The following is a 26,394-nucleotide window of genomic DNA, read 5'->3' on the forward strand; positions in this document are numbered from 1 at the left end:
GGTGGGTAGGGCGCGGAGAGCACACTGAGCGCTTAGAGGTCTGTGGCCCCGCGGCGGGGGGTTATGCCAAGGAAGAACGCGACGACGCGAGGGGGAGGGACCGAGAGCACCCCGAAGCCGGGGACCGCGAAGCCGGAGCCAGTGGAGGGGGCGAAGTCGGCGAGTTGGAAACTTACTGCAATCGTCCACTCGTAGCCTTGGGCGTCCGGCTCGTCCTCTGGCAGCTTGGTGGGCGGCTGCGCAGGGCTGGACCTGGGCTGGATCCTTAGGCTCCGAAGAGATGGGCCCCATCCTTGTCGTCGTCGCGGGCGCCGTCAGAGGGGCGGCGGCAGCGGCCGGCGCTGGCAGTGGCTGGGCGCGCGGGGTCGTCATGGGGCAGGTCCCGCGGGAAGTGGGGGAAGTAGCCAGAGATCTGCTGGATGGGGCGGGTGGGGCTGGGGCACACGTCGGTGGCCACATGCTCCTGCATACAAATGGTCGCCTTTTCCCCGCACCGCCGGTGGGGGGGTGGTAGAGGCAGCGCCTCCCCGCCCGGGCACGGCCTGGCCCGGAGCGACCCCGGCCCGGGGGCGGCTCAGCAGGCCCGGCGTGGCGTGGCGCGGCGGGGCCTCCGTGAAGGCCAGCGCCAGTGAGTGCCAGGGGCGGGCAGGCAGGGGGCCGGCCCAGCCCGCGTCACCCGGCAGCAAACACGCAGGGTGAGTGTGCGGGCTGCCCAGGCAGTGCGGAGCGGAGAGAGCTGCGTGGGGCCACACTCACTCGCACTCACCGTGGGGGGCACGCCGGCCTGGGACCCCGTGCGCGCACTCCCTGGGGACAAGCGGGGAGCCAGCAGGACAGGGACCCGCAGAACGCATACTCATTCACACGTTCCTGCAGGTGCCAGCACATGCTGGGCTTCGTTCGCTCTCACAGGACACACGCAGGTGTGCAAGGACAATGCAAGTGCACGCACACGTGTGCAGACACGTAGTGGAAGCATCCACTGGCTCACACCTGTAGGACACACACACAAACATATGCACACATACAGAGTTGGTTGAGGATGCTGTTAACACAGTACACCCCCTAATGCATGCTTGCGCGCAAGCACGCACACACACACGCACACACACACACACACACACACGTGATCAAGGGCACCCAGGGCAGAATCTTCCATACCCCTAACAAGGACCCCTAACAAGACGCACAAACACGCACCCATAGAAGTAATCAGGGGACCCTACCAGGACACGGAGTCACACTCCTAGGCATGTGTGGACAGGCTGCCTACCCACGGGCAGGACATGGACATGCTCAACTATACGAGGACACTGCAGGAACAGTCTGTGCACACATACTCTCAGGTCACATAAACACAGCACTCTGTAACCTCGAGTCAGTCCCTCACTTGGTCAGTGAGTGGGCTGAAGCACCCACTGGGACAGGGTGGCTGAGAACCAGGACAGGGCCTGGGAAGTGAGTGATGCAATGAGGTTGGGCAGTACCACCCCCCACCCAACCACCCAGTCCAGGCCTCCCACATAATCGGGTCACTAAACAAATCCCAGAGGGCCCAGCCCCAGCTGTTGCCTGGCTTTCCAGAAACAGAACTCGGTTGGGAATGGCAGCTGCTTGGACAGGTCTGTCCCCAGAAAGCCCTGGGCATGGATGGATTCCTGTCTACCCTCTGGTTTCCACTGACACATTTATCTACCAACATTCTGTCCAAGTCTCCTCTTCTGAGCCCTCACCAGAATCACCCTTAATGAAGAGTCACAGGGAGAAGACGTCCACCCACGCATCAGGAGACAGGCCTGGAACAGAGCCTTCCTGCACAGCCTCAGAAGGGACCCACCCTGGTGACACCTTGATCTTGGACTGACACTCATGACCTCCAGTACTGTGAGACAGTAACATTCTGTTGTTGAAGGTGCCCAGTCTGTGGTACTGTAAAACAGCCCTAGGAAACTAACGCAGCCTGTTAGCCCACAGATGGTGAAGGGATGGAATGCTCCACGGAGCTCCAGGCTTACTATCTACAGCTCCCAAAGTGTGCTGCGGGACCTTTGGGTGGGTGTAGGTATGCAAGGTAATTTTGGGTGGTTCAAGGTGAATAATTTCAATTGACATAATAATGTATTTATCTTGCTGGGTAAATGAGGGATACCCAACTGTTAGGAACCAGGCAACACAGCAGGAGGTGAGCAGCCAGCCAGCCAGTGAGCAAAGCTTCATCTGTAGAAACAGCCACTTCCCATCCCTCGCATGAGCGCATGAGCTCTGCCTCCTGTCAGATGAGCGGTGCCGTTAGATTCTCATAGAAGCATGAACCCTACTGTGAACTGCGCATGCCAGGGATCTAGATTGCGTGCTCCTTATGAGAACCTAATGCCTGATGATCTGTGACTGTCTCTCATCACTGCCAGATGGAACCACGTAGTTGCAGGAAAACAAGTTCAGGGCTCCCACTGATTCTACATTATGGTGAGTTGTGTAATTATTTCATTATATATTACAGTGAAATAATAATAGAAATAAAGCACACAATAAATGTAATGGGCTTGAATCATCTCCGTATCATCCCTTCCCCTTCTCCCGGGTCCGGGGAAGAGTTGTCTTCAAGAAAACTGGTCTCAGGTAGCAAAAAGGTTGGGAACCACTGGTGTAAATGCTTTAAGGAATAGTTAAGCAGCTTAAAGTTTACATGCTACAAAAAATACAGGTTTAAATGCTAATAAAAATGGGTGCAAATGAAAACACTCTCTTGCTGTGGTTCAAGGAATCTTAGGCATTCTATCAGAAAGACTTACAGCTTGGAGCTGCAGCTGCCCTCCCACATCCTGTCCACTGTAAACCCTGCAACACACAAACGCACACACACACATGCACATGCACACACACACACACAGTGTTTCATGCCTTCACTAGGGTGGCCTGGGAGGGAATGCGTGGGTTTTTATTGTTTTTTGTTTTTTTGAGATGGAATTTCACTCTTGTTGCCTAGGCTGGAGTGCAATGGCGCAATCTCGGCTCTCTGCAACTTCCGCCTCCTGGGTTCAAGCAATTCTCCTGCCTCAGCCTCCCGAGTAGCTGGGACTACAGGCATGTGCCACCATACCTGGGTAATTCTGTATTTTTAGTAGAGATGGGGTTTCTCCATGTTGGTCAGGCTGGTCTCGAACTCCCGATCTCAGGTGATCCGCCCGCCTCAGCCTTCTAAAGTGCTGGGATTACAGGCATGAGTCACCGCGCCCAGCCGGGAATGCATGCTTTTAGGAGAAACGAAGACAACTCAGGACCCTCATTCTCCTGGTGTTTGCGCAAGTGCCTTCTCCGTAGACCATGCTTCAGTCTCTTTCTTAGTTCTCCTTCTTACTGAAAGAGAGAAGCAGAGCCCCAGCATGTACCCAGCTGCTTAGGGCCCAAGCCAAGTGCGCAAGTTTCCTGGGGAGCCTAGTGAGTGGAAAGCACTGCAGATCCTCCCCAAAAGAGGCGTCGGTTTTTTATGGATCCTTGAGCTCAGGAAGGCAATAGACAAGACATCACGGTTCACCAGAAGAGACAACAAAAATGCAGTGAGGAAGGGCAGTAGTCAAAGGTTTTATGCTCCACGAGAAGGGGTTCTCAGGGCTCTAAGCAGCAGGCAGAAGATTTTATTGCATGTGTGGTTAGGTGACGGTGACCTACAGTTTTCACTGGGAACTGGGATCAAGAGTAACTCGACCTCCTACTCATGCACGTCTCTGTCTCTTTGCGTTTTGTGTCTCTCTCCCCATCTCTCGCCCTCCTTATCCTCTCAGCCTCCTCTGTCTCTCTCCCAATTTCTCTTCCTCTCTCTCATTCCCTTCTCCTCATCTCTCTTTCTCTCTCCTTTTCCAGTCCTCTCTCTCTCCTCATCTCGCTTCATGCCACTGTTCAGGCTCCTGGGGCTCCACGTGGACGGTTGGACACAGGACTCCTAGGCTAATTTTCACGGCACAAGCACAGGGCTGCAGGACCTTGGTCCCCCACCTCCCAGCACCCTCAAAATGAGAGGTGTGGGGTGTGCCCATGCTCTCCTGGGTGGGCGCCCCACGCTCCAGGAAGCAGAAACTGCAGGACAAAGCTGGCGCAAGTGACATGCCCACGTGGCTGCCAGCTTCCATCTTGGGATCTGCTGAGGCCAAAGCAGAGGACACCTGCCCACGACTGACCCCGCACCAGGGTGGGGGGAGGGGTGGGTTTGGGGTGGGAATGGGGATGGGAGCAGCCGCTGCAAAGCAGTCCCTGGCTGACTTCCTGCCCTGCACCCTGTCATGCAAGGCCTCCCGTCCCACCCCTGCCCCTCATCACCTCCACCCCTAGGCTGTCCAGATCCAGGCTCCAGAAGTCTCCCAGGATCCAAGAACTAAGGGCAACCACTGGGCTCCACAGCCCCTAATCCATGAGTCAGCCACCCCTCTGCAGGCTGACAAACCTTGGCTGTCACTTATCCTCCACCCCAAACCAGCCCCAGCCCCATCCTACTGCAGGTCTGTGTGGCTGCTGGAGAGGGTGGGCTCCTTTCCTCACCCCGAGGCTGCCTGATATGCTTTCTGGATCCTGGAGAAAACTGACCCACTATTCTCATACTGGTGCAACTTCTTCCAAGACCTCAAAACTGGACAACGTGAACTTGTCTTGTTTCTTGTCTCTTCTTGCTAGGGCTGTCATTGGGACAGTCTGAGATGGGGAGTCGGGGGAGACAATGGATGAATGGATGGAAGAATGGACAGCAGTCCAGGGAGATGTCCCTGTGTGTCCTGAACTGGGCCCTTCCTCCAGTGAGAAGCCTTCCTGAGTGAGTTTATATAGTCATCCCTTGGTATCCATGGAGGATTAGTTCTAGGGTCCCCGGGGATGCCAAAATCCATGCATGCTCAAGTCGCTGACATAACATGACCTAGTATTTACATATAAGCTATGCACATTCTCCTGTATACATTAGACCATCTCTAGATTATTCATTATGTGTAATACAATGCAGATGCTATATAAATGGTTGTGATACTGTATTTAGGGAATGATGACAAGAACAAAGTCTGCACATGTTCAGTAGAGAGACAACCATCCGATTTGTTTTCTGAATATTTTCCGTCTGCTGTTGGCTGAATCCACAGTTGCAGAGCTCCCAGATACGAGGGCCAAGTGTGCTTTGAGAGTAGGGTGGGTGAGGTTGCTAATGAGTACAGGGGAGCAGGTGTTGATCGGGGGACCCTGCACTGGGGCATCTGGACGCCCTGTCTCAGGACTTGAGACTCCGTTTGGATGGCACAGGCAGACTAAGCCCAGGTCAAAGCCCTCCCCTTGGATGTTCATTTTATCCCAAGCTCTTTCTGGACCCTGGAATTTGGCATCCCCTAGGCCCTGGGTGGGACAGCTGAGCCAGGTTTTAGATAACATGTCTAGAAGAGCGAGCCCCTACTGTGTGCCTGGCACTTTCCCCACAGGATCCTCTAGCTAGAATATTCAAGGGTCATGGAGAGAAATACCCAGTTAAAATATCAGAAATGAAAAAGTGATAGCATTAGAGACACTAAAAAGACGATTAGAGATACTAAAAATACCATTAAGTAATAGTATTAGCTTTTGTATTCTGAGATTCAACAGCAGCAGTCACTTCCCTCCACTCCTATGTGTATCCCAGGACCACCCTGGGCGGGGAGGGCTGAGGTCAGGGAGGTCTGATGCTGGTCCTGGGCTCCGGGGGTGACAGTGATGAGGAACTGGGTGCACACATGAGTGGGGCAGCCGGTCCTGGCCAGAGAAGCAACACACACGTGCACAGACATGTTTACCCACATACACATGTGCACGCACGTGCACAAACACATTGCAGGCAGGCATGTTGACGCCTCAGGCAGCAGAGGACCCTGACTCTGGGCCCTGCTGACCCGGGCAAGGCCCCATTGTGATGCGTGCCATGACCTCAGAATGTCACTGGTGCTTAGCACCTATCCGCTCTCCAGACTGCGTCTGTGTTCTATGGCAGTTACACACACGTAGTGGTGTTCACGAGCGGTTTTGTGGACTCAAAGGTTTTCTCCCTGAGAGGCATAACCCAGGCCAGCTGATTCATCAGAATCAGGTGAGTGTGACCTGCTCTCTTCCCTCCAGGCTGACTTGGGGACAGTGGCTATGGTATGGGCGGTGTTGGCCTCTGGGCAGCTACAGAGGAGGGTCATCCCTGAGCACTCACCGGGCGCCCGTTCTACACTGCCCATGTAGACGATTTTCTCTTTCGTCTTCATGGTGGCTTCGTAGAGTGGGTGCTGTTCCCGAATGTACCCATTCGACAGGTGAGCCGTCTGGGGTCAGAGAGGCAGTAACTGGCCTGGGAATCCAGACAAGACCCTGGGTTTTGCTCTCAGCCCTGCTGTGTGCCATGCTAGACTTCAGGCCTCAACCCTGAGACCTCCCTGCTCTAGATCCCAAATCTGCCCAGATTTCCGATCCCAATGGGGCAGAGCCTGGCCCTGGCAGAGACACTGGGATGGATCCACTGTGGGTGGGGAGGAGGGAAGGGCCCTCGGAACACACCTGGGGCCTAAGCTGGGTCCTGATGGTCACTGTGGGACCCACTGGACACACACAGTCCCTTGTCTGGGAGTGGCATGGGGAGCCTTCTGCCCTTGGGCAGTTGTGGAAAGTGAAGGAGCCCTGGAGAGCTGGCTGAGGGGAGACTATCTTCCCTTGTGTTCAAAGGGGTCCAGGCACTGGGGCTCTCCCCAAGTATTTCTTATTCTGTCTGGTCTCGCTTTCCTTTTGCCCTGAGTATTCTCAGGAGGGACGGTCCATCTAGATGTTCTCCAGGAGCAAGGACCCACTGTTCTTCATCAGTGACCCAGGAAAATGAAGCCCCCTCCTGTGGGGACAGCTCAGAATGGTGGAGTCCACAGTCCCTCCCTGAGAGACATGGTTTCCATGAGCACAGTGGCTGCTTTGGAGACAGTAATCATTTTCATCCCCAAAACCAAACACACTCCTGCTCAAATGGTGTTATTCCTAAAGCAGCTTCACTGGTTAGACTGAAGGGCCATGGTAGCCCAAGTGATGAGCGGGGTAGAATGGAGCAGTCAGGAGAGATCTTGTTCCCCGTAGGAAACTGGGCATCTCTGTGGCCCTGAACATCCCAGGAGGCTGATCGTACAGAGACCTCTGGTGCCTGACCGCAGTTCACATCCACATCCCTGGAATAGACCATCACAGGCTCTTCACCCTTGGCAGGTGGACACCATTCAACCTGCCGGGGCAGGTGTGTGCCCGTTTCATGGCATATGGGGACAACGGGATTCTCTGTCCAGGTCCCACTCTTCTCGAGTCCTTGGGAAGATGCCCACCCCTGCTTGGGGCTTCAGACTGCAGAGACCCATGGAGGTGTGGGCCACGGGGTTTGGCCCCTTTTTACCGGAGTGCAGTGGTGGAATGAAGGTTATACAACCAGTCAGCATCTGGGAGCCCGGTGGGAGCGGTTCAGGTGTTCTCCGAAGCTGTCGGGTACAGTGTAACCTTTAGACAATTTTGTCTCACAGGATGGACATGGTAGAGAACGCGGATAGTTTGCAGGCACAGGAGCGGAAGGACATACTTATGAAGTATGACAAGGTACAGTTCGGTCTGCTCCTTGGAGGGAGGCCTCTTCCAGTGCGCCCTGGTCAAAGGGTCCTGGGTTCCCTAGGAGCACAGGGCAGGGACGGGTGGCCAATACCCCCAGGCCCTTGCACCCTTTACCTTAGACCCCTCACCAAGGCTCCCTCTGGGTTACAGGGACACCGAGCTGGAATGCCAGAGGACAAGGGGCCTGAGCCCGTTGGAATTTACAGCAGCGTTGATCGTTTTGGCATTCTGCAGTGAGTCATCCTCTGTGCTCCCCTCACCCCTAAAGCAGCTGTCTCAGCTCAGGGATGGGTTTGCTTTTAGAAAGGCCTTTCTGATGCAGGACATGTCTCGCTAGGTCAGGCCAACCTCTTTTCCAGGGTCAGAACTCCTCCCTGGCTCCCCTGCAGGTCCAGCCCGAGGTTGTTGTTAGGCCAGAGGTGCAAGGCCCATCTAGGGAGCTGGTGGGAATGGAGACTGGGCTAGGCCAGGCCCCTGGGCTCTCAGCAGTTCTGTCGGCAAGTGAGCACAAGAGGAGCGGGGCAGCCTGAGGTTCTGGTCCTGTCTACCAGGAGACAACCCCAGTGAGATCCAAGGGTTGTGGCCACAGGGTGAGGAGACACCTGGCCCAGTCTCAGGGCTGTTGTCCAGCAGGTCTCTCCAGAGCCCACCGGCCCCTGTCCTCCTCCATTTCCCTAGAGCTACAGCCCTCACTGTCCCCATGGGGAAGGGGGAAAGGTGTGGGGACAGTGGGGGCTTTGGCCCGAAGAGAATGGGGGAGAAGACGGGCAGGGCCCTGCTCTGGCCATCTCACAGTGAGACTAGGGAGGCAGCAGGGCTTGTGGCTAAAGACCCTGGGTCTGGTGCTGGGAAGGGATCTGGGGCCAGGTAAGAGGAGCCCAGCCTGGAGCCCATCCCTCAGGGATCATAGGATGGAGAGACAGCGGATGCCAGGCAAGATAAGGTGGGAGGGAGCTTATGAGGCGTGCCACTTCTGAAACACAGGGTGTGTGGCTCGGGTATAGGGAGAGGCAGGTGGATGCTTGGCCAGCCTCAGGGCTGTTGTCCAGCAGGTCTCTGAGGGCCCACCTGCCCCTGTTCTCCCCCATGTCCTTATATCTACAGCCCTCAATGTCCCCATGGGGAAGGGGGAAAGGCATGGGGACAGTGGGAGTTGTGGCCCTAGGGGAATGGGGGAGAAGATGGGCAGGGCCCCATTCTGGGCCTCTCACAGTGAGGCCAGGGAGGCAGCAGGGCTTGTGACTAAAGACCCTGGGTCTGGTGCTGGGAAGGGATCTGGGGCCAGGTAAGAGGAGCCCAGCCAGGAGCCCATCCCTCAGGGATCATAGGATGGAGAAACAGAGGATCCCAGGGGAGGTAGGGTGGGAGGGAGCTGATGAGCTGTGCCACTTCTGAAATGCAGGGTGTGTGGCTCAGATGCAGGGAGAGGCAGGTGGATGCTGAGAGGTCAGAACCTGCAAGAGCCTTGGGGCTGTCAAGTGGGATGGGCCCTTAGTGCACCCAGAGTATACCGGGAAGGTCTTGGAGCAGGCTTCCTTGACCCTGGCGGGGTGATGTGGTCACTCCCTGAGGGACTCCTGTCAGGGCCCGGTTGCCCATGCTGGGTGGCCCCCATCCCATCTCAGGGCTAACCTTTCTCAGCTCCAGCAGAAAGCACCACCTCAAGTCCAGGACGGGCAGCCCCATTGTGCAGCCTGACCACCCCCCATGCCAGGGGCCCCAGTAACCCCAGCCAGGCTGTCCCTGCACTCCTTCTTCTCCCAGGTCCCGCCCCTCCTGGGAGTCAGTGCCACAGGAAGGCCCTTGTCCTCCCTTCCCTGTGCCTTCTCCCGGGCTGAGCCCTGAGCTGGATAGAGACAGAGCCAGTCCTTTCTGGGGGTCGGCTCCCAGGCTTGGGCGGCTCCAGGCCCTGTGCACGTCCTCAGCTCTGCCTGGGTTGCCTTACAGTGAGACGGAGCTGCCTCCTGTGACTGCACGGGAGGCGAAGGTAAGAGCCTGATGCATGGAGGGGCTGGTCCAGGGACGTAGGGACTGGGCGGGTGGTCAGTGAGGCAGAGGAAGCAGCCGGCCTGGGCGGTGGCGGGTGAGGGCAACACGCTGTCACTGGGAGGGGCAGCAGAGACCTGACCCCAAGTTGCTGTAACTTTGGCAGTTTGATAAAATTCCAAAGTGAGAACCACAGTCCTGGCTTGGGGGGTGGCTGCGTGCTTGTGTCAGGACCCCACCTAGAGGCTGGGACCTAAGACTGGTGTGTCTGTGGCCTGAGGATGGCATGTCCCGGGGTCCCAAACCCAGCCCACTGGTGCTCACTTGCTCAAAGGCTCTCAGCCCTTAGGGTCTGCCCTTCCCTGGCTCCTTCCAGTTGGGTCCCACCAGGGCTCCAGAGCCCAAGACTCAGCATCCACGGGTGGCTCTGGGAAGCCTGGCAGCTCCACTAACTCCAACATGCCTCATTTGACAGAAAATTCGGCGGGAGATGACACGAACGAGCAAGTGGATGGAAATGCTGGGAGAATGGGAGACATATAAGCACAGTAGCAAAGTAATGTGTGGAGGGAGAGGCCCCTGGAAGCACTCTCTGCAGAAACAGGGGACAGGCACCCATGGCTGTGGCCTGGCACCGTCAGCCTCTCAGAGGGCGGGTGGCACACTGTCCTCGCCCAGAGGACTGCAGGCCTGGTCACCGGATTGCCTGCCTATTCGTGCAAGTGTCACCTTGCTGGGAGGGAATCTGAATCTAGGGCTGGGACCACCCAGAGCTCAAGGCTAGGGATGCCCTGGTGACCCGAAGGAAGGAAAAGGTTCGGATCAGAGTTTAGACTCTGAGTGTCCATCCACTCTTTCAGTCCTGGGAAGGGAGACCCTGTCCCAGCTTGATCTCACCTCTACTGAGGAATCATGGGGCCAAAACTGACAATTTCCAGAATCCCCAGGCTCTGGTCCTCACTGGGGTCACCCCATGGCCTGTAACACCAGATTCTTTTCTGCCCACAGCTCATAGATCGAGTGTACAAGGGAATTCCCATGAACATCCGGGGCCCGATGTGGTCAGTCCTCCTGAACATTCAGGAAATCAAGTTGAAAAACCCCGGAAGATACCAGGTACGCTCAGCCAGAGCACAACAAACAGGACAGGCCGTGTCAGGGGCCCAGGTCTCCAGCTGGAGGGAACGTCAAGCCCACCCTGGGGTGGGGGGGTGGGAGGGGATGGTTAGATGCACATCCTGGGCATGGACGGTGACACAGTCACCACAGACAAACTCGGCTGTGGTGACCCTCCCTGGCCTCAGTAGCAAGCCAAAAAGCAGCTTTCTACAGAAGGAAACCTTCCTTCTTTCCTTCCTTCCCGAAGTGCTGACTGTGGGCTGACTGCCATTTGGGGCAGGGAGTCTTCCATCTGTTCTGAGGCTGCTTCCTCCTCTTGGCCCTGCCCTACAGATCATGAAGGAGAGGGGCAAGAGGTCATCTGAACACATCCACCACATCGACCTGGACGTGAGGAGGACTCTCCGGAACCATGTCTTCTTTAGGGATCGATATGGAGCCAAGTAAGCCTACGGGAGCCACACGGTCCCAGCAGAGATGGGGTGAACGAGAGGGATGGGGACTTCCCTGGAGCAGAAGCCAGGGTCACCCAGGAGGGATGACAGAGCTGCCAAGAGCTCTCCTGGCCCAGGGAGCAGCCGGCACCATGAACCGAGCACCTCCCTGGTTCCAAGCCCTGGGCCAGGCTGGAACATGTGGGGCCAGAACCCAGGAGGATCCTGAGGAGACAGAAAACAGCAAAGAAAATCACGCGCAATGGTGAAAGGTGCTCTCCCTGACCCACGGAGACCCATGGTAGGACCCACGGGAGGGTGGCAGGATGGAGGGCCCATGAGCCTCCCCAGGCAACACAGCACCAAATGCTGGGAGAATTAGGGGTCCTGGAAACTGTCATCCAGGTCTGCTGGGAACATGACATGGCACAGCCACATTGGCAGCCAGTTGGGCAGTGGCTCACAAAGCTCAATGGACTTGAACCACGCATCCCCATGATGTCACAGATATTGAACCCACTGATTTGAAAACTGACATCCACATGAAACCTGCATGCCAGGTTCACTGCTTGATTCCTCGTCACTCACACATGGAGCCTTCGGGGATGGCCTTCAACACGGGAATGGGGAGAGACAGGCTGGTCCTCCCTTCAAACGGAAGACCCAGTGAGAAAAGGGAACGAGCCAGTGATGCCTGCACGAACGTGGGTGGATCCTAGATGCATTTTGCCAAGGGAAAGAAGCCAGACCCAATAAGCTACCATAGTAGGATTCCCATTCCTAGGCCATTCTGGAAAAGGCCAAACCATAGGGACTGAGCAGCAGTCTGGGTGGCCAGGGGCTGACGGATCGGGGAGAGGCTGGGTGCATAGGGGAAACCCTGGAGATTTGGAAGATGATGGAGTCGCTCCAGGAGGGGCTGGAGCGGTGGCCGGGAGACTGCACATTGGTTTGGAACCATGGAGGAACTGTACACCCAAAGACTGAACTGGTGTGTGTGCAAACTGAAAGAAAAAAAACAATCATTCAGCGTGAAAAGGATCGGTAAACTCACTGTAGAACTGGGCTATTTGCATGTCACAGATGTGGATTTTACTGAAACATTTCTTCAACAGTCTCAGGCCCTGAAGAGCTCACTGCTTATCTGGTGAATCATCTGAACCTGAAATGGGATTTGTTAGGATTTGTAGACAAAGTGAAACTAACAGCATCTGCACAAACCAAACCATAGCCCCCTTTCTGTGTTTCCTAGGCAGAGGGAACTATTCTACATCCTCCTGGCCTATTCGGAGTATAACCCGGTGAGTATTCCCGGCAGTGAGGTTCCCAGGCTGTATTTCCATATTCACAGGAGTGGGTGTCTGGTGGGGGTGTCGTTGCTTCTTTTAAAGTTAGTATTTGTGACTCACCAGGATATAGGAGGTAGGATTCTAGGTCACCGCTGGCATAAACCTCCAAGCAAGGGGGTGGTCTCAAGGGGTCAAGCTGAGACACAAAGGACTTGGGGCCTGGACTCCTGGTGTCACCTGGGCCTGACCACCACTTCTCAGAACAAGAAGTGACGCCCTCCTCCTGGGGCTGCTCCAAAGCCAAGGAGCTTGGCAGTGTCACACGCAGGACGGTGCTCTCAGGAGACATTTTGGACAAGGTGCTGAAGTGCCTGATGGACTTTGCTCTTGTCATGAAATGAATTTGCATCCTGAGGAAGCCTCTTCTCCAGAGGAAGCCTCCCCAGTCACCTCTGCCCTCTCCAATGACATGAGTCCTCCCAGGTGACCTCAGCCCTCCCAGGTGATGTCCTTCCATGGTGACTCTGGCTCTTGCAGGAGGTGGGCTACTGCAGGGACCTGAGCCACATCGCCGCCTTGTTCCTCCTTTATCTGCCTGAGGAGGACGCATTCTGGACACTGGTGCAGCTGCTGGCCAGTGAGAGGCACTCCCTGCCAGGTAGGTGAACAGCTGCCCGTGGGGCCTCACGCAGCCAGACCCGGGGACAGCCACTGTGGCCAGGTGATCTCGGCTTTCAGCCAAGGCACACTCCTTGTGTCGCCAGCTTGTTGGGAGCCTTTAGGACGTCTCTTCTGAGGGTCCCACAGGAGTCTGCAGCTGACCCCCACAACCCAAGTCAGATGCCTTTCATCCCCATCAGCAGAGGGCATCTCATCCTCCCCATGGCCACCCTCTGTGTCCTGGAGCCACACCCTCCGGCTCTGATTCTGTGCAGCTGACTCTCCCCTCCCTGAGGGTCCTCCTGCCCTCCAGCTGCCTGGGCTCCTGCTGCCCTTGGTGCCCACAAATGGGCTGACCAAGCCCAGATGGCAGCATCTCACCATCCCGTGTCCCCTGGCCCGACCCCACTTCCAGGAGATGACCAGGAAGCCCAGCACCCACCCTGTTCTGGCCGCTCTGTTGTGGCCTCAAAGTCAGGCTTGCCCTTTTGCACCCTGGCCCAGGAGGCTTCCAGGGGAACCTCCAGCCAGGCTCCAGGGGATGTTCCTGTCCCACCTCCCCAGGGCAAAGGCCGCATGGTAGGGTCACCAGATGGGAGGGCGGGAGGCCTTGGGGTTTGGGGGCCTCTGCAGCTGCCCAGCTCTTTCAGCTGATGGCTCCACACCTTGGGGGAAGGCTCTGATTTCATGATGGGCTGGGGGCTTCTCAGGATTCCACAGCCCAAATGGTGGGACAGTCCAGGGGCTCCAAGACCAACAGGAGCATGTGGTACCCAAGTCACAACCCAAGACCATGTGGCATCAGGTGAGTTTATGGTCCCCTCGGCTCTTCTCAGAGGCCCTGCCTCCCGTGGGGCTGTAGGAGCAGGGGGACTGGAGCCCCTTGTGGGACTGGTGACTGGCGGAGTCCCAGCTCGGGCCTGACCTGGGACTTCGGGTTCTCCATGGGCTGGGAGTTGGTTTCCTTTCATGCCCTGGAGGAGACAGAGGCACAGGGATGGGGGCCCAGCTCCTGCAGAGCAGGGCAAAGGGCAGTGTGTCCACCGGGAGTGTGGGAAGGGGACAGTGTTGTGGGGAGTTCTGGACACCGCCCAGTGTTCTGCACTAGGGGAAAGGTCTTCAGAGGCCCTGGAAGATGGAGGTTTTTAGGGCAGCCCAGGGGGCCCTGAGCACCTCTGTTCATCCCATCAGGACAAGGAAGGTCTATGCGGGCAGTGTGCCTCGTTAGGCTGCCTTCTCCGGAACCTGATTGACGGGGTAAGGAGGCATAGGGAGACCCTGGCTCAGGGACCCTCCTTGCCCTGCAGTGCCCTGCTTCCCCAGCCCGGGGGTCTGTATCACTCCCAGCCCACAGGAGGCTCAGGCGGGTCCCCGAAGGACACACAAGCAAAACCCTCTGCCCAAGAGGGGTCATCCCAGGGCAATGGCTGGGACTCAGGTCCAGCCTCATGGGCAGACTGGGTCAGGACCCAACTTGAGAGGGCTCAGGGAAGCCTCAAGCCCTGGGCAAGCCCCTCTCTCCAGGAGCCACATCCCCACTCAAATGAGTACCCCCCCATGAGAAGTTGCAAGACCTTTTCTGACTCAGCATTCTGGAGGGCTCAGGTGACCCTCATGGGGAAGGTCACTGACTCTGGAGACTGAAGCCCCAGTGTGCGCAGCTCGAGCCACCAGCCCCAGCCTGGAAGGGCCAGGTTCTCTCATACCTGCTGTCCCCACAGATCTCTCTCGGGCTCACCCTGCGCCTGTGGGACGTGTATTTGGTGGAAGGAGAACAGGTGTTGATGCCAATAACCAGCATTGCTCTTAAGGTTCAGCAGAGTAAGTCTACGTGTGCCCAGTGGGGCCTGGGGAGCCCTGCAGTCAGACCCCGACTGGCCCAAGGGCAGCTTCCTCACACTGTCCTCATGATCCTCTGTTCTGGCCCAGAGGGAGGTCTGGCCAGGTGGGCGGGGCAGGGCACTGTGACACCGAGCCCATCCCCCACATGACCCAGATGAAAGTCGAGAGTGTGGTGAGCACTTCCCTGTCCAGATCACCCCCCAGCCACAGTCTCCTGTGTACATCTGGATGCCTGGGGTGGCCACAAAAGGATCCGGCACCGCCCAGTGGGAGACTGAAGTGGCCACAGGGTATGAGCTGTGACCATTCCCAGGGAACTCTCCTGGCCTGATATCGACCCTGTCCCTAGAGCGCCTCATGAAGACATCCAGGTGTGGCCTGTGGGCACGTCTGCAGAACCAATTCTTCGATACCTGGGCCATGAATGATGACACCGTGCTCAAGCATCTTAGGGCCTCTACGAAGAAACTAACAAGGAAGCAAGGGGACCTGCCACCCCCAGGTGGGCTCCAGTGCCATGTCCCCTCCCATGTCAGCCTCTGGGGCAGTCAATAGTGGGCGAGTGCCCCGGACCAGCAACCCTACTACCTGGGCCTTCCTCTTCACCTTTTCTTCCTCCTCTTCCTCCTGGACTCTAAGAAAGTACAGGAGGCTCACCGGTCCTCAGGGCAGGCGCTCAGTGCGTGTATACCGGACATGCTGTGCACGCAGGAGGGGGATGTGGGCAAGACCCTCCAACAAGCCCCCTCCCACTTTCCACGGTGTCTCGCTCTCTCCCTCACAGGGCCCTCAAAGTTACTAGATGAGCCAGACCCATTTGTGGGAGACCCCGCCCCTCCCTGCAAGCACCCACAGCCTCAGAGAGCAGCAGAGGCCCCTCACTCCTGCACGCTCCTCCAAGGTTGCCAGGACAACAAGCCTTGAGCAAGGGAGACAAGGGAATCGGGTGTCCCTGACCCACAGGGCATTCAGGGAGAGGGCACAGGCGGGACCCCGGGCCCAGAGCCAGAGCCAAGAATTCAGCCAGATGTGGGAACGGTCAGTCCTGGCATGGACTGGGCAGCCCAGGGGGGCAGAGGGTGACCCACGTCCGGGCCCAGTCACCCACTGCGGAGACAGGTCCCCATGTGAGGTGGCAAGGGGCTGGGTGACATCCAAGGCCCCTCCCACTTGAGTTCTGATGGGGGGCCATATCCCAGGCCCAACAGCCCTGGGACGAAGGTGTGTGGCAGGAAGCCCCCAGCCAGTCTGAACCCTGGGGGCAGTCCCAGGAGCCACCCACCATGCCCCAACAGCTTCCCCATGCCAGGCAGCACACACCCCTCCCTCTGGGATCAGCAGACTACAGGCGTGTCATCAGTGTCAGACCACAGGGGCCACACAGAGACCCCAAGGACTCCAGAGATGCAGGCAGGTGGGGCCCATCCCGGAAAGGCCTGCATGGGCTCACTGGAGATGCTGACCACGTCTGTTTTCCTTTCAGCCAAACCCGAGCAAGGGTCCTTGGCACCCAGGCCTGTGCCGGCTTCACGTGGTGGGAAGACCCTCTGCAAGGGGTATAGGCAGGCCCCTTCAGGCCCACCAGCCCAGTTCCAGCGGCCCATTTGCTCAGCTTCCCCCCCATGGGCACCTCGTTTTTCCACACCCTGTCCTGGTGGGGCTGTCCGGGAAGACACGTACCCTATGGGCACTCAGGGTGTGCCCAGCCTGTCCCTGGCTCAGGGAGGACCTCAGGGTTCCTGGAGATTCGTGGAGTGGAAGTCGATGCCCCAGCTCCCAACGGACCTGGATATAGGGGGCCCTTGGTTCCCCCATTATGATTTTGAATGGAGCTGCTGGATCCGTGCCATATCCCAGGAGGACCAGCTGGCCACCTGCTGGCAGGCTGAACACTGCGGAGAGGGTGAGGTTGGCTTTCACTGCACTGAGCCACAATGTGGGCATGGACTTCCCGGCCCTGCAGTGCACCCAGCACTGATTCCGACCGGGATACCTCCTTTGCAGCTAGGGACGAGCAGCAGTGCGCTCCCACCTCAGGGCCTTGCCTCTGCCACCTCTACTTGGAAAGTTCTCGGTTCCCTCCAGGCTTCTAGAAGCATCTGGGCCAGGGCTCATGGCTGGATAATTTCCCGAGGTTTAATAATCCAAGCAGGCTTCGCATCCTTGTTTTATTTTTTGTTAAACTTATGAAAATTTATTAAGAAAGCGTGCAGCTTGAAAGACATGCACAGATGGAACACACCAGCCCCCACATCACAAAGCCAACCATGCCCAGCCCCCTCCCAGCACCCCCAGCCCCACGACCAGCGTTCTGAATTCTGACAACACCATGAGCCTACCTTTGTACTTTAAACTCATGGAAGGATAACCACCTTCATGTTTTGAAATAAATGTTTCCTGTTGAAATGATTTTAGATATACAGAAATATTGTAAAGGCACTACAGTGTCCTCCTACACCTTCCATCCAGCTGCCCCTAATAATGACGTTTTGTAGTAGCATGGCCCATAAGAAATTTAGGCCGGGTGTGGTGGCTCACACCTGTAATCCCAGCAATTTGAGAGGTCGAGGTGGGAGGTTCAGGTTCACTTGAGTCTAGAAGTCTGAGACCAGCCTGGGAAACATAGGTGGACCCTGTCTCTAGAGAAAAGTCAAAGAAATTAGCCAGGCATGGTGGCATGTGCCTATAGTCCCACCTAGTCAGGAGGCTGAGGCAGGAGGATTGCTGGAGCCCATGAGTTCCAAGAAGCAGTGAGCCATGATTGTACCACTGCACTCCAGCCTGGGTGACAGAGTGAGACAGTATCTCTTAAAAAAAAAATTAAGAAATGTAATGGGAGTACAATCCTATTAACTAAATAATAATGTGAACTATTATCTAAGGTTATTAAGGCTATAATTGTCCCATTTTCGCCTAACTTCTCATACCTGTCCTAAGATCCCATCTCGGACTCACCCTCTGCCTTCAGCTCATGCCTCTTCAGCTTCCTGTAGATGGTCCAGTAAACACACACCTGGGCTGAATGGTAGAGCTGATTGCTCATACACAAGGGTAGACCTGTGGGCAGGGATTTTCAAACTTATACAGTCAATGAGTTTTCCATGGTGTTCTGGAGAGCACCCTTTAAGAAACACTTTGACAGTGAATCTAGGCCTCAATATTCATCAGCTGCTCTAGCTTGAATTTCTTAAATTTTTTTAAGAGATAAAGTCTCACTCTGTCACCAAGGATGGAGTGCAGTGGTGCAATCATGGCTTACTGCAGTGGTCCCATAAGATTATAATACTGTATTTTTAGTTGTACCTTTTCTATGTTCTAACATGTTTAGGTACACAAATACTTACCATTGTGTTACAGTTGCCTACAGTGTTCAATACAGTAACATACTGTACAGGTTTGTAGCCAAGGAGCAACAGCCTATACCATACATAGCCTAGGTTTGTGTAGGTACACTCCGTGATGTTCACACAAAGACAAAATCACCTAATGATGCATTTCTCAGAATGTAACCTCATCATTAAGCAATGCATGTACTAGAATTAGCTAGATTTTAAAACTTCCGATTTAGGAATAAGATGTCTTTAAAAAAAAAAAAAACAGAAGCAATCAAGTGGGTGTAAATTAGACAGATAAGAAATTAACACATTCCTATCTGTCCTTCCAGTTCACAACAAAGATATGAGTTGGCCTGAGGAGATGTCTTTTACAGCAAATAGTAGTAAAATAGATAGACAAAAGGGTAAGTCTCCAGTATTATTTTTTAAAGAGATTACTTTAAATGTATTTTTTTTCTTCTTTCAACTATTAAAGTGCTAACAACTTTTGGTTTTCTAGTTCAAAAGTAATTAGGGCCCTTTTTCTTTTTTCCTGAAGCAGCATTTGATGTTGGCAAACCCACCATCAAATTATTTTCTAAATTTCTTTCTAACTCTGCAATTAAATAATTTATATGTTTTAAAAGACATGCTAGAAGAAGAATTGTTTGAATTATTTTGAAAAATCATAGCAATTAAAAAGAATAATTGCTGCTTCTGGGTTACAAATGAGCATGGATCATCACTGTTGCCAGACATACCATGAAAAGCCTTCTCTAGCATTTCAAAGACCTGCTAGAGAATTATTAGCACCATTTAGCTGATTATGAGAGTTATAAAAAATCTTTTCATTGAATATAAGTAACTGTTTGTGCCATGGCATATTACTACAGCTAAGCTTTGGTTCTCATATTGTTTGTTCCAGTTCCCACAGAAAAGGGAGCCACAGGTCTAAGCAACCTGGGAAACACATGCTTCATGAACTCAAGCATCCAGTGCGTTAGTAACACACAGCCACTGACACAGTATTTTATCTCAGGGAGACATCTTTATGAACTCAACAGGTAAACTTTCTTGAGTCACTGGCCTCTTAACCTGTGACTTTGATATAAACCCACTATCACCTAAATTTCCTCTTTTTTCACCCTGCGGGAGAAAGATTTTATCTTATTTGCCCTATTTAATATGAAATAGGCCAAGGAATACATCTCTTGTTTCAAAAAGAAAAGATATTTTGATGTGAGATGCTAGGCATCTTTGTGCCCACATGATTGTGATTTATGAGAATCTTTGGCAACAAATTTTCCTCTCAAACTTCTAGGACAAATCCCATTGGTATGAAGGGGCATATGGCTAAATGCTATGGTGATTTAGTGCAGGAACTCTGGAGTGGAACTCAGAAGAGTGTTGCCCCATTAAAGCTTCAGGTAAGCAGGTTAAAATAATATAAAAGTATTTAATTCCTAAATAGTTGTTTAATCATTTTTCTCTACTTGTTTTTTGTGTTTAGCCTTTTAGCTTAATGAACATTTTTGGATCCTTTACTTGGTATAAACAAGAGGCCAAACTCTTTTGCTTGTTTAAATATTTGCAAAATACTACTGTATATGCAGTGGGTAGGATAAAGACCAAAGGTACACTCTAAATTTGGGATGTCATTCATTTTACTAATTTGTCAAACATCTTATATGAAGAGTAAACCTTTTTTGGTAATACTTCACTATTAGCAGTATTCTAACTGCAAGGTGGACCTCAGAGTCTTATTAATTACATCCAATCCAATACATTTTCAGCATAACTAAGATAGTTATATCTGTAGAATACAAAGAAGTAGGCTGGGTGCAGGGGCTCACGCCTGTAATCTCAGCACTTTGGGAGGCCGAGGTGGGTGGATCACTTGAAGCCAGGAATTCAAGACCAGCTTGGGCAACATGGCAAAACCCTGTCTCTACTAAAAAAAATTATCAGCCCCCCGCCCGGCCAGCCGCCCCGTCCGGGAGGGAGGTGGGGGGCTCAGCCCCCCGCCCAGCCAGCCGCCCCGTCCAGGAGGTGAGGGGCGCCTCTGCCCGGCCGCCCCTACTGGGAAGTGAGGAGCCCCTCTGCCCGGCCACCACCCCGTCTGGGAGGTGTACCCAACAGCTCATTGAGAACGGGCCATGACGACAATGGCGGTTTTGTGGAATAGAAAAGGGGGAAAGGTGGGGAAAAGATTGAGAAATCGGATGGTTGCTGTGTCTGTGTAGAAAGAAGTAAACATGGGAGACTTTTCATTTTGTTCTGTACTAAGAAAAATTCTTCTTCCTTGGGATCCTGTTGATCTATGACCTTACCCCCAACCCTGTGCTCTCTGAAACATGTGCTGTGTCCACTCAGGGTTAAATGGATTAAGGGCGGTGCAAGATGTGCTTTGTTAAACAGATGCTTGAAGGCAGCATGCTCATTAAGAGTCATCGCCACTCCCTAATCTCAAGTACCCAGGGACACAAACACTGCGGAAGGCCGCAGGGTCCTCTGCCTAGGAAAACCAGAGACCTTTGTTCACTTGTTTATCTGCTGACCTTCCCTCCACTATTGTCCTATGACCCTGCCAAATCCCCCTCTGCGAGAAACACCCAAGAATGATCAAAAAAAAAAAAAAAAAAATTAGGTAGGCATAGTGGTTAGTGGTGCATGCTTGTAATCCCAGCTACTTGGGAGGCTGAGGCACGAGAAATGCTTGAACCTGGGATGTGGTGTTTGCAATGAGCCAAGATCGCACCACTGCACTCCAGCCTGGGCAACAGAGTAAGACTCTGTCTCCAAAAAGAAAAAAAAGTAGAAGAATGAATGAATGAAACTAATGAATATAAGTTTTATATTAATATCACATGTAGTAGATTTTGGTGAAGTTAGGATTATTCATTATTTTTATTTAAATACAAAGCAAAAGCTTTTTATATTACAAATTATTAACTATAACAGCTACACATTTGACTACTTACCTCTTGCCAGGCACTATTCTAATTAATTTATATCCTCTAAATAATTCTAATGCAGTTAATAAAAGTTAGGATGCAACAAGACCAGAAAATGTAATTGTTGAAGACAACATTACATTATATAAAATAATATATACACATATTATTTTATACATGCTATGTATTATTATATACACATTATTTTATGCATGTTATGTATATATTATGTACCTGTAAAATATACATATTTTATATGCATATAAAAATGTGTAAAACATTATAGAACAGGATGTCTTTCCATGTGAGCAAATGCTGTTTTAATATTTCTGTCTTAAATAACATCTATGTGCCTGAAGAACAGTTTGCTTACATGATACTGAACTGAGGACACAGTATTGGCCAAAATACTTCTCTTTTTTTTTTTTTTTTTTTTTTTTTTGGTCATTTGACATTAAGATTCAAAAGATTTCATGATTATCCAAAATACATTTGTTGAAATGGTGGCAGACTAAGTACTATACTATTTATTTTCTTACAATGGCTCTGATTGGATTATAGGACATGTTCATTCCCAATTTTATGGGTAGGAAATAATGACTGTGACTTCTCTTATATTTATAGCGGACCATAGCAAAATATGCTCCCAGGTTTGATGGGTTTCAGCAACAAGACTCCCAAGAACTTCTGGCTTTTCTCTTGGATGGTCTTCATGAAGATCTCAACCGAGTCCATGAAAAGCCATATGTGGAACTGAAGGACAGTGATGGGCGACCAGACTGGGAAGTAGCTGCAGAGGTTTGTCAGTTTTGAGTTTCTAATGTAAGCAATAGACAAAATGTTCTGGCCACAAATACATGTAGCACAACTTAAATGCAAACTAAACTATTCTGAGATCAGAATTTTACTGCAAAAATTAAGGAATTTCTATTTCTATGCTTAATTGTTATGTGATAATGCCAAAACAAAAATACCTTTAATGAATATAGAAAACTGTTGCCATTTCACATTGTAAACTTTATGGGACTGGATGTAGGAATAATTATCCAGTGGAATTTAAAGAGTCCCTGTAATTGCTAAAGTAATGCATACAGTGACCAATAGGCATTCTTTATACTTATTAATGGACAAATAACTTTAATATTTACCATTGTTACCTTGATAAGAACAAATGAAAAATAGGATTTTCCATCTCAATTTAATATTTTATGTTAAATGAAGAATAAGGATTATATTCTTTACTTTTAAATCCAATATATTTAACCAGTTTCTGTGAATTTATATAGAAATGCCTCTCTTTTGGATTTTGAGAGAAAATTCTCATCTTTTTTATTGCTAGGCCTGGGACAACCATCTAAGAAGAAATAGATCAATTATTGTGGATTTGTTCCATGGGCAGCTAAGATCTCAAGTCAAATGCAAGACATGTGGGCATATAAGTGTCCGATTTGACCCTTTCAATTTTTTGTCTTTGCCACTACCAATGGACAGTTACATGGACTTAGAAATAACAGGTAGGTCACAAAGTTCTGAAAAATTACTTGATTCCATTAAATTTACTTTATTTAAATAGCCTGAATTTGTAAGCATAGTTATTTGTTTACAAATAAAGACTGGTAGTCAGCATATTATAATCGAGCAACCTAATTTTAGGCATGACTTGAGGTTTGAAAGATGTAGATTGGGGCATGTTTTTTTGGTTTCAAATATGCCAGCAACTCTCTTTAAAACCCTGCAAAGCCACTCACACTTTTATGTCAGATGAACACCAAAAAAATACTGATTTCACTTAATATTATCCCTAAGTACCATCTGTTTTAGTGTTTACCCATAAAATAAAAATTCTAGGCTGAAATATTTGCTATTATATTTACAGGTCAGATATATCTGTACACAGCATTTAAGGCTTTCAATGAAACCTGCATTTTACTGATAAAAGATCTTTTCTCTTTACTAGTGATTAAGTTAGATGGTATTACCCCTGTACGGTATGGACTAAGACTGAATATGGATGAAGAGTACACAGGTTTAAAAAAACAGCTGAGGGATCTCTGTGGACTTAATTCAGAACAAATCCTACTAGCAGAAGTACATGATTCCAACATAAAGGTAATGTTAACTACTCTAAGAAACTTTTGATTCTATCCTTCAAAGATGACATTTTTCTCAATTATGATGATCAGTTGTTAGGTTATGTGACCAAGAGAGATACTAAAACATAACGAAAACTGAACAACAACAAAAAATGCCAAGTTTTCCAACCCAGAAACTTAAAAGAGTTTTCTACCAGAATAAAGGGATAATACTGATGGTGGTATTTTTGAAGAAGGGAAATATGTAAGGCTGCCTATATGGAGTGTTTTAGCTGTGTCACTATAGTATAGGTTTCCTCCAAAGACTGCTGCTATTACCAAAGACTGCTGCTGTTACACTTCACAGCTCTTCTATATTACCACTGTTACTAGAATTCTTCCTAGGTTAAAGCATTTTATGTATTTACGAATATATATACTTGGTCTTTTAACACACTAAGAAATTAAGAGTAAAGACAAATTGACACCAATCATGTCTTTCTACAAACCAGCTGGGGAAACAAATAATCTAATAAATATATTGCTTACTCTAAATTAAGCTCCTGCAACTGGTATTATTTATATTCATCTTTGGGATTTCTGAACACACTCTCACCTCATTGACATTTTCTTAATATGAAATGCAACAATGGCGTCTCTGAGGGTTGGAATTTAGATCCCTGAGACAAAGGACAAAACTGAAGAAGTCAGTCATATACAACACACTTCTTCCTGTGAAAAGAGATAATAGTTCAACAATTGAGATTAGTTTTCAGTTATTTTTATCAAGCATTCATCCTTTATGTAGTTGAAAAATTATTCAATCATCTCGTTGGTTTTATGGATGAAAGGACCTAAGACATTCTTTTGAAATACATTAGAGAGAGAACTTTTCCTTTTTATCTGAAACGTCTCCCCCTTCTCATCTTGCTGCTGTTTCTGTAGAACTTTCCTCAGGATAACCAAAAAGTACAACTCTCAGTGAGCGGATTTTTGTGTGCATTTGAAATTCCTGTCCCTGCGTCTCCAATTTCAGCTTCTAGTCCAACACAGATAGGTAAGATAGAACTAGAACTCCTTCTCATGACTGCACCTTTAAATATTTGTCTAAGAGTTGTCATCTTTTTTATATTTGTTCATGCTGAGGATGTTATAGCAGAAGAACTTTGGAACTCAAGGGAAACCTTACTGATTATTCCATATTTTTTCAATGAGAAACCTAAAATTTAGAGAACCCAAGTGACTTCAGTTAGATAGGTAGTCGTTAGCTAATATACTCTTGGAATTCAGATCTCTTTGAACTTTTATCTAATACTAACGTGGCAACAGCTAGTATGAGAGGAACATACTACCAGAAAATATAAATAATAGATATAGCTAGAAAGAAATCCAATATTATATGTAATTTAATGTGATCACTCACTGAGTCTTTTAGCCACTAGTATGCTTTGTCTGTTCTTTATATTACTTACAATTAGGTTAATTAGGCTAATTCCCCAACTATAAAGGGCTTTATGAGGCTCCCTTCATTGACGTGTAGTAGGTAGATAGTCCTGACGGTGAGTTGGTGGATGATCTAATTTTAGTTTTAATTTAGAGTATCACTGTCTAATAGAATTCTGCAGTGGTGGAAACTTCTGTGATCTTTGCCATCCAATACAGTATCCACCAGTCACGTGGACTGTTAAGAGCTCGAGATGTGGCTAGTGTGACTGAGAATAATGCATTTTTAATTTTTATTTTATTTTATTTATTTATTTGGAGAAAGGGTCTCACTCTGTCACCCAGCCTGGAGTGCAGTGGCATCATCTTGGCTCACTGCAGCCTCTGCCTTATGGGCTGAAGCAATCCTCCCACCTCAGCCTCCCAAGAAGCTGGGACTACAAATGTGTACCACCATGCCCAGCTATGGTGTATCTTTTGTAGAGATGGGTTTTCACCATGTTGCCTAGGCTGGTCACTAGCTCCTGGGCTCAAGGGATCTGCTACTTCAGCCCCCTAAAGTGCTAGGATTACAAATGTGAGCTGCCTCATCCAGCCTAATTTAAATTTTAAATGCAACATCTGGGTAGAGGTTACTGTATTGGACAGTGTCTTCAAAGGCGAACAGAAGGAAAAGAAAACAAGTGGTAGAACTGTTTGTGTGCTACAACATGGTGCTGATACAGGTTTCTGCAAAAATTCTGCTTAATAGTTTCCAGCAGTTACTCTTTCCTTTTCATTTGGTCAAAAGTGTGAGTTAGGGAAGTAAAACTGGAAATTAAAATCTTCCAATAAATCTAGAATTATTTATACTATGATTTCTCCCTGCCCTGTGTTAAGAGACTACACTGTCTCTGGTCCTCAGGATACTTGAGAAAAGAGCAAAGATGAAAATACCACAAGCTTATGATGCTGTACTTATCTTTGAATTTGTAGATTTCTCCTCTTCACCATCTACAAATGGAATGTTCACCCTAACTACCAATGGGGACCTACCCAAACCAATATTCATCCCCAATGGAATGCCAAACACGGTTGTGCCATGTGGAACTGAGAAGAACTTCACAAATGGAATGGTTAATGGTCACATGCCATCTCTTCCTGACAGCCCCTTTACAGGTTACATCATTGCAGTCCACCGAAAAATGGTTAGTTAAATGTTAGGCAACTCACTGCCAGTCTTGCTAGTGTCATTTGTGAAATAGCCATTTTCTGTCTTTGCAACATCATTGAATGCATTTTCTTCTCTTTTTTCTTTAATTTTTAAAAATTTAATACTTTTACAAATTTTATTTTTTTACTTTTCTATCCTGTCCTCAAAATCTGTTGCTGTGAATGCATTTTCAATGTATTATGTATGCTAATATAAGTGATCAGAGCCAGGATTTAGTATTACTCATGGTGGCTAATGTATGAAATGACATTCCTTATCCGTATATTAAGAGGCAACAGGATAGTCAGCACATCTGAGTACTACTTTCTTTAAAAATTTGTGTCTCCTGGCCAGGTGCAGTGGCTCACACCTGTAATCTCAACACTTTGGGAGGCTGAAGCAGGTGGATCACCTGAGGTCAGGAGTTCGAGAACAGCCTGGCCAACATGGTGAAACCCCATCTCTACTAAAA

General features: G+C 50.3%; 1 protein-coding gene and 1 pseudogene across 1 annotated transcript in view; one reads left to right on the plus strand and one right to left on the minus strand.

The window, feature by feature from the left end:
- Window positions 1–32: 32 nt before the first annotated feature.
- LOC129137652 (double C2-like domain-containing protein beta) lies at window positions 33–888 on the minus strand (annotated as a pseudogene).
- A 5,079-nt stretch (window positions 889–5,967) lies between these two features.
- USP6 (ubiquitin specific peptidase 6) overlaps window positions 5,968–26,394 on the plus strand; it is a 46,223-nt gene continuing 25,796 nt past the window's right edge. Inside the window, 23 exon segments of the mRNA XM_063798234.1 lie at window positions 5,968–6,088; window positions 7,102–7,255; window positions 7,533–7,605; window positions 7,768–7,850; window positions 9,565–9,604; window positions 10,079–10,159; window positions 10,612–10,719; window positions 11,056–11,165; window positions 12,409–12,457; window positions 12,983–13,103; window positions 13,816–13,910; window positions 14,297–14,362; window positions 14,827–14,926; window positions 15,297–15,449; window positions 16,431–16,850; window positions 18,612–18,686; window positions 19,187–19,325; window positions 19,583–19,688; window positions 21,840–22,013; window positions 22,555–22,729; window positions 23,173–23,324; window positions 24,233–24,344; window positions 25,706–25,917. Of these exon segments, the coding sequence (XP_063654304.1) occupies window positions 7,534–7,605; window positions 7,768–7,850; window positions 9,565–9,604; window positions 10,079–10,159; window positions 10,612–10,719; window positions 11,056–11,165; window positions 12,409–12,457; window positions 12,983–13,103; window positions 13,816–13,910; window positions 14,297–14,362; window positions 14,827–14,926; window positions 15,297–15,449; window positions 16,431–16,850; window positions 18,612–18,686; window positions 19,187–19,325; window positions 19,583–19,688; window positions 21,840–22,013; window positions 22,555–22,729; window positions 23,173–23,324; window positions 24,233–24,344; window positions 25,706–25,917 (2,643 nt within the window). The 5' untranslated portion in view covers window positions 5,968–6,088; window positions 7,102–7,255; window position 7,533.

Source organism: Pan troglodytes, chromosome 19 (genome assembly GCF_028858775.2).
Source record: "Pan troglodytes isolate AG18354 chromosome 19, NHGRI_mPanTro3-v2.0_pri, whole genome shotgun sequence".
NCBI lineage: Eukaryota > Metazoa > Chordata > Mammalia > Primates > Hominidae > Pan > Pan troglodytes.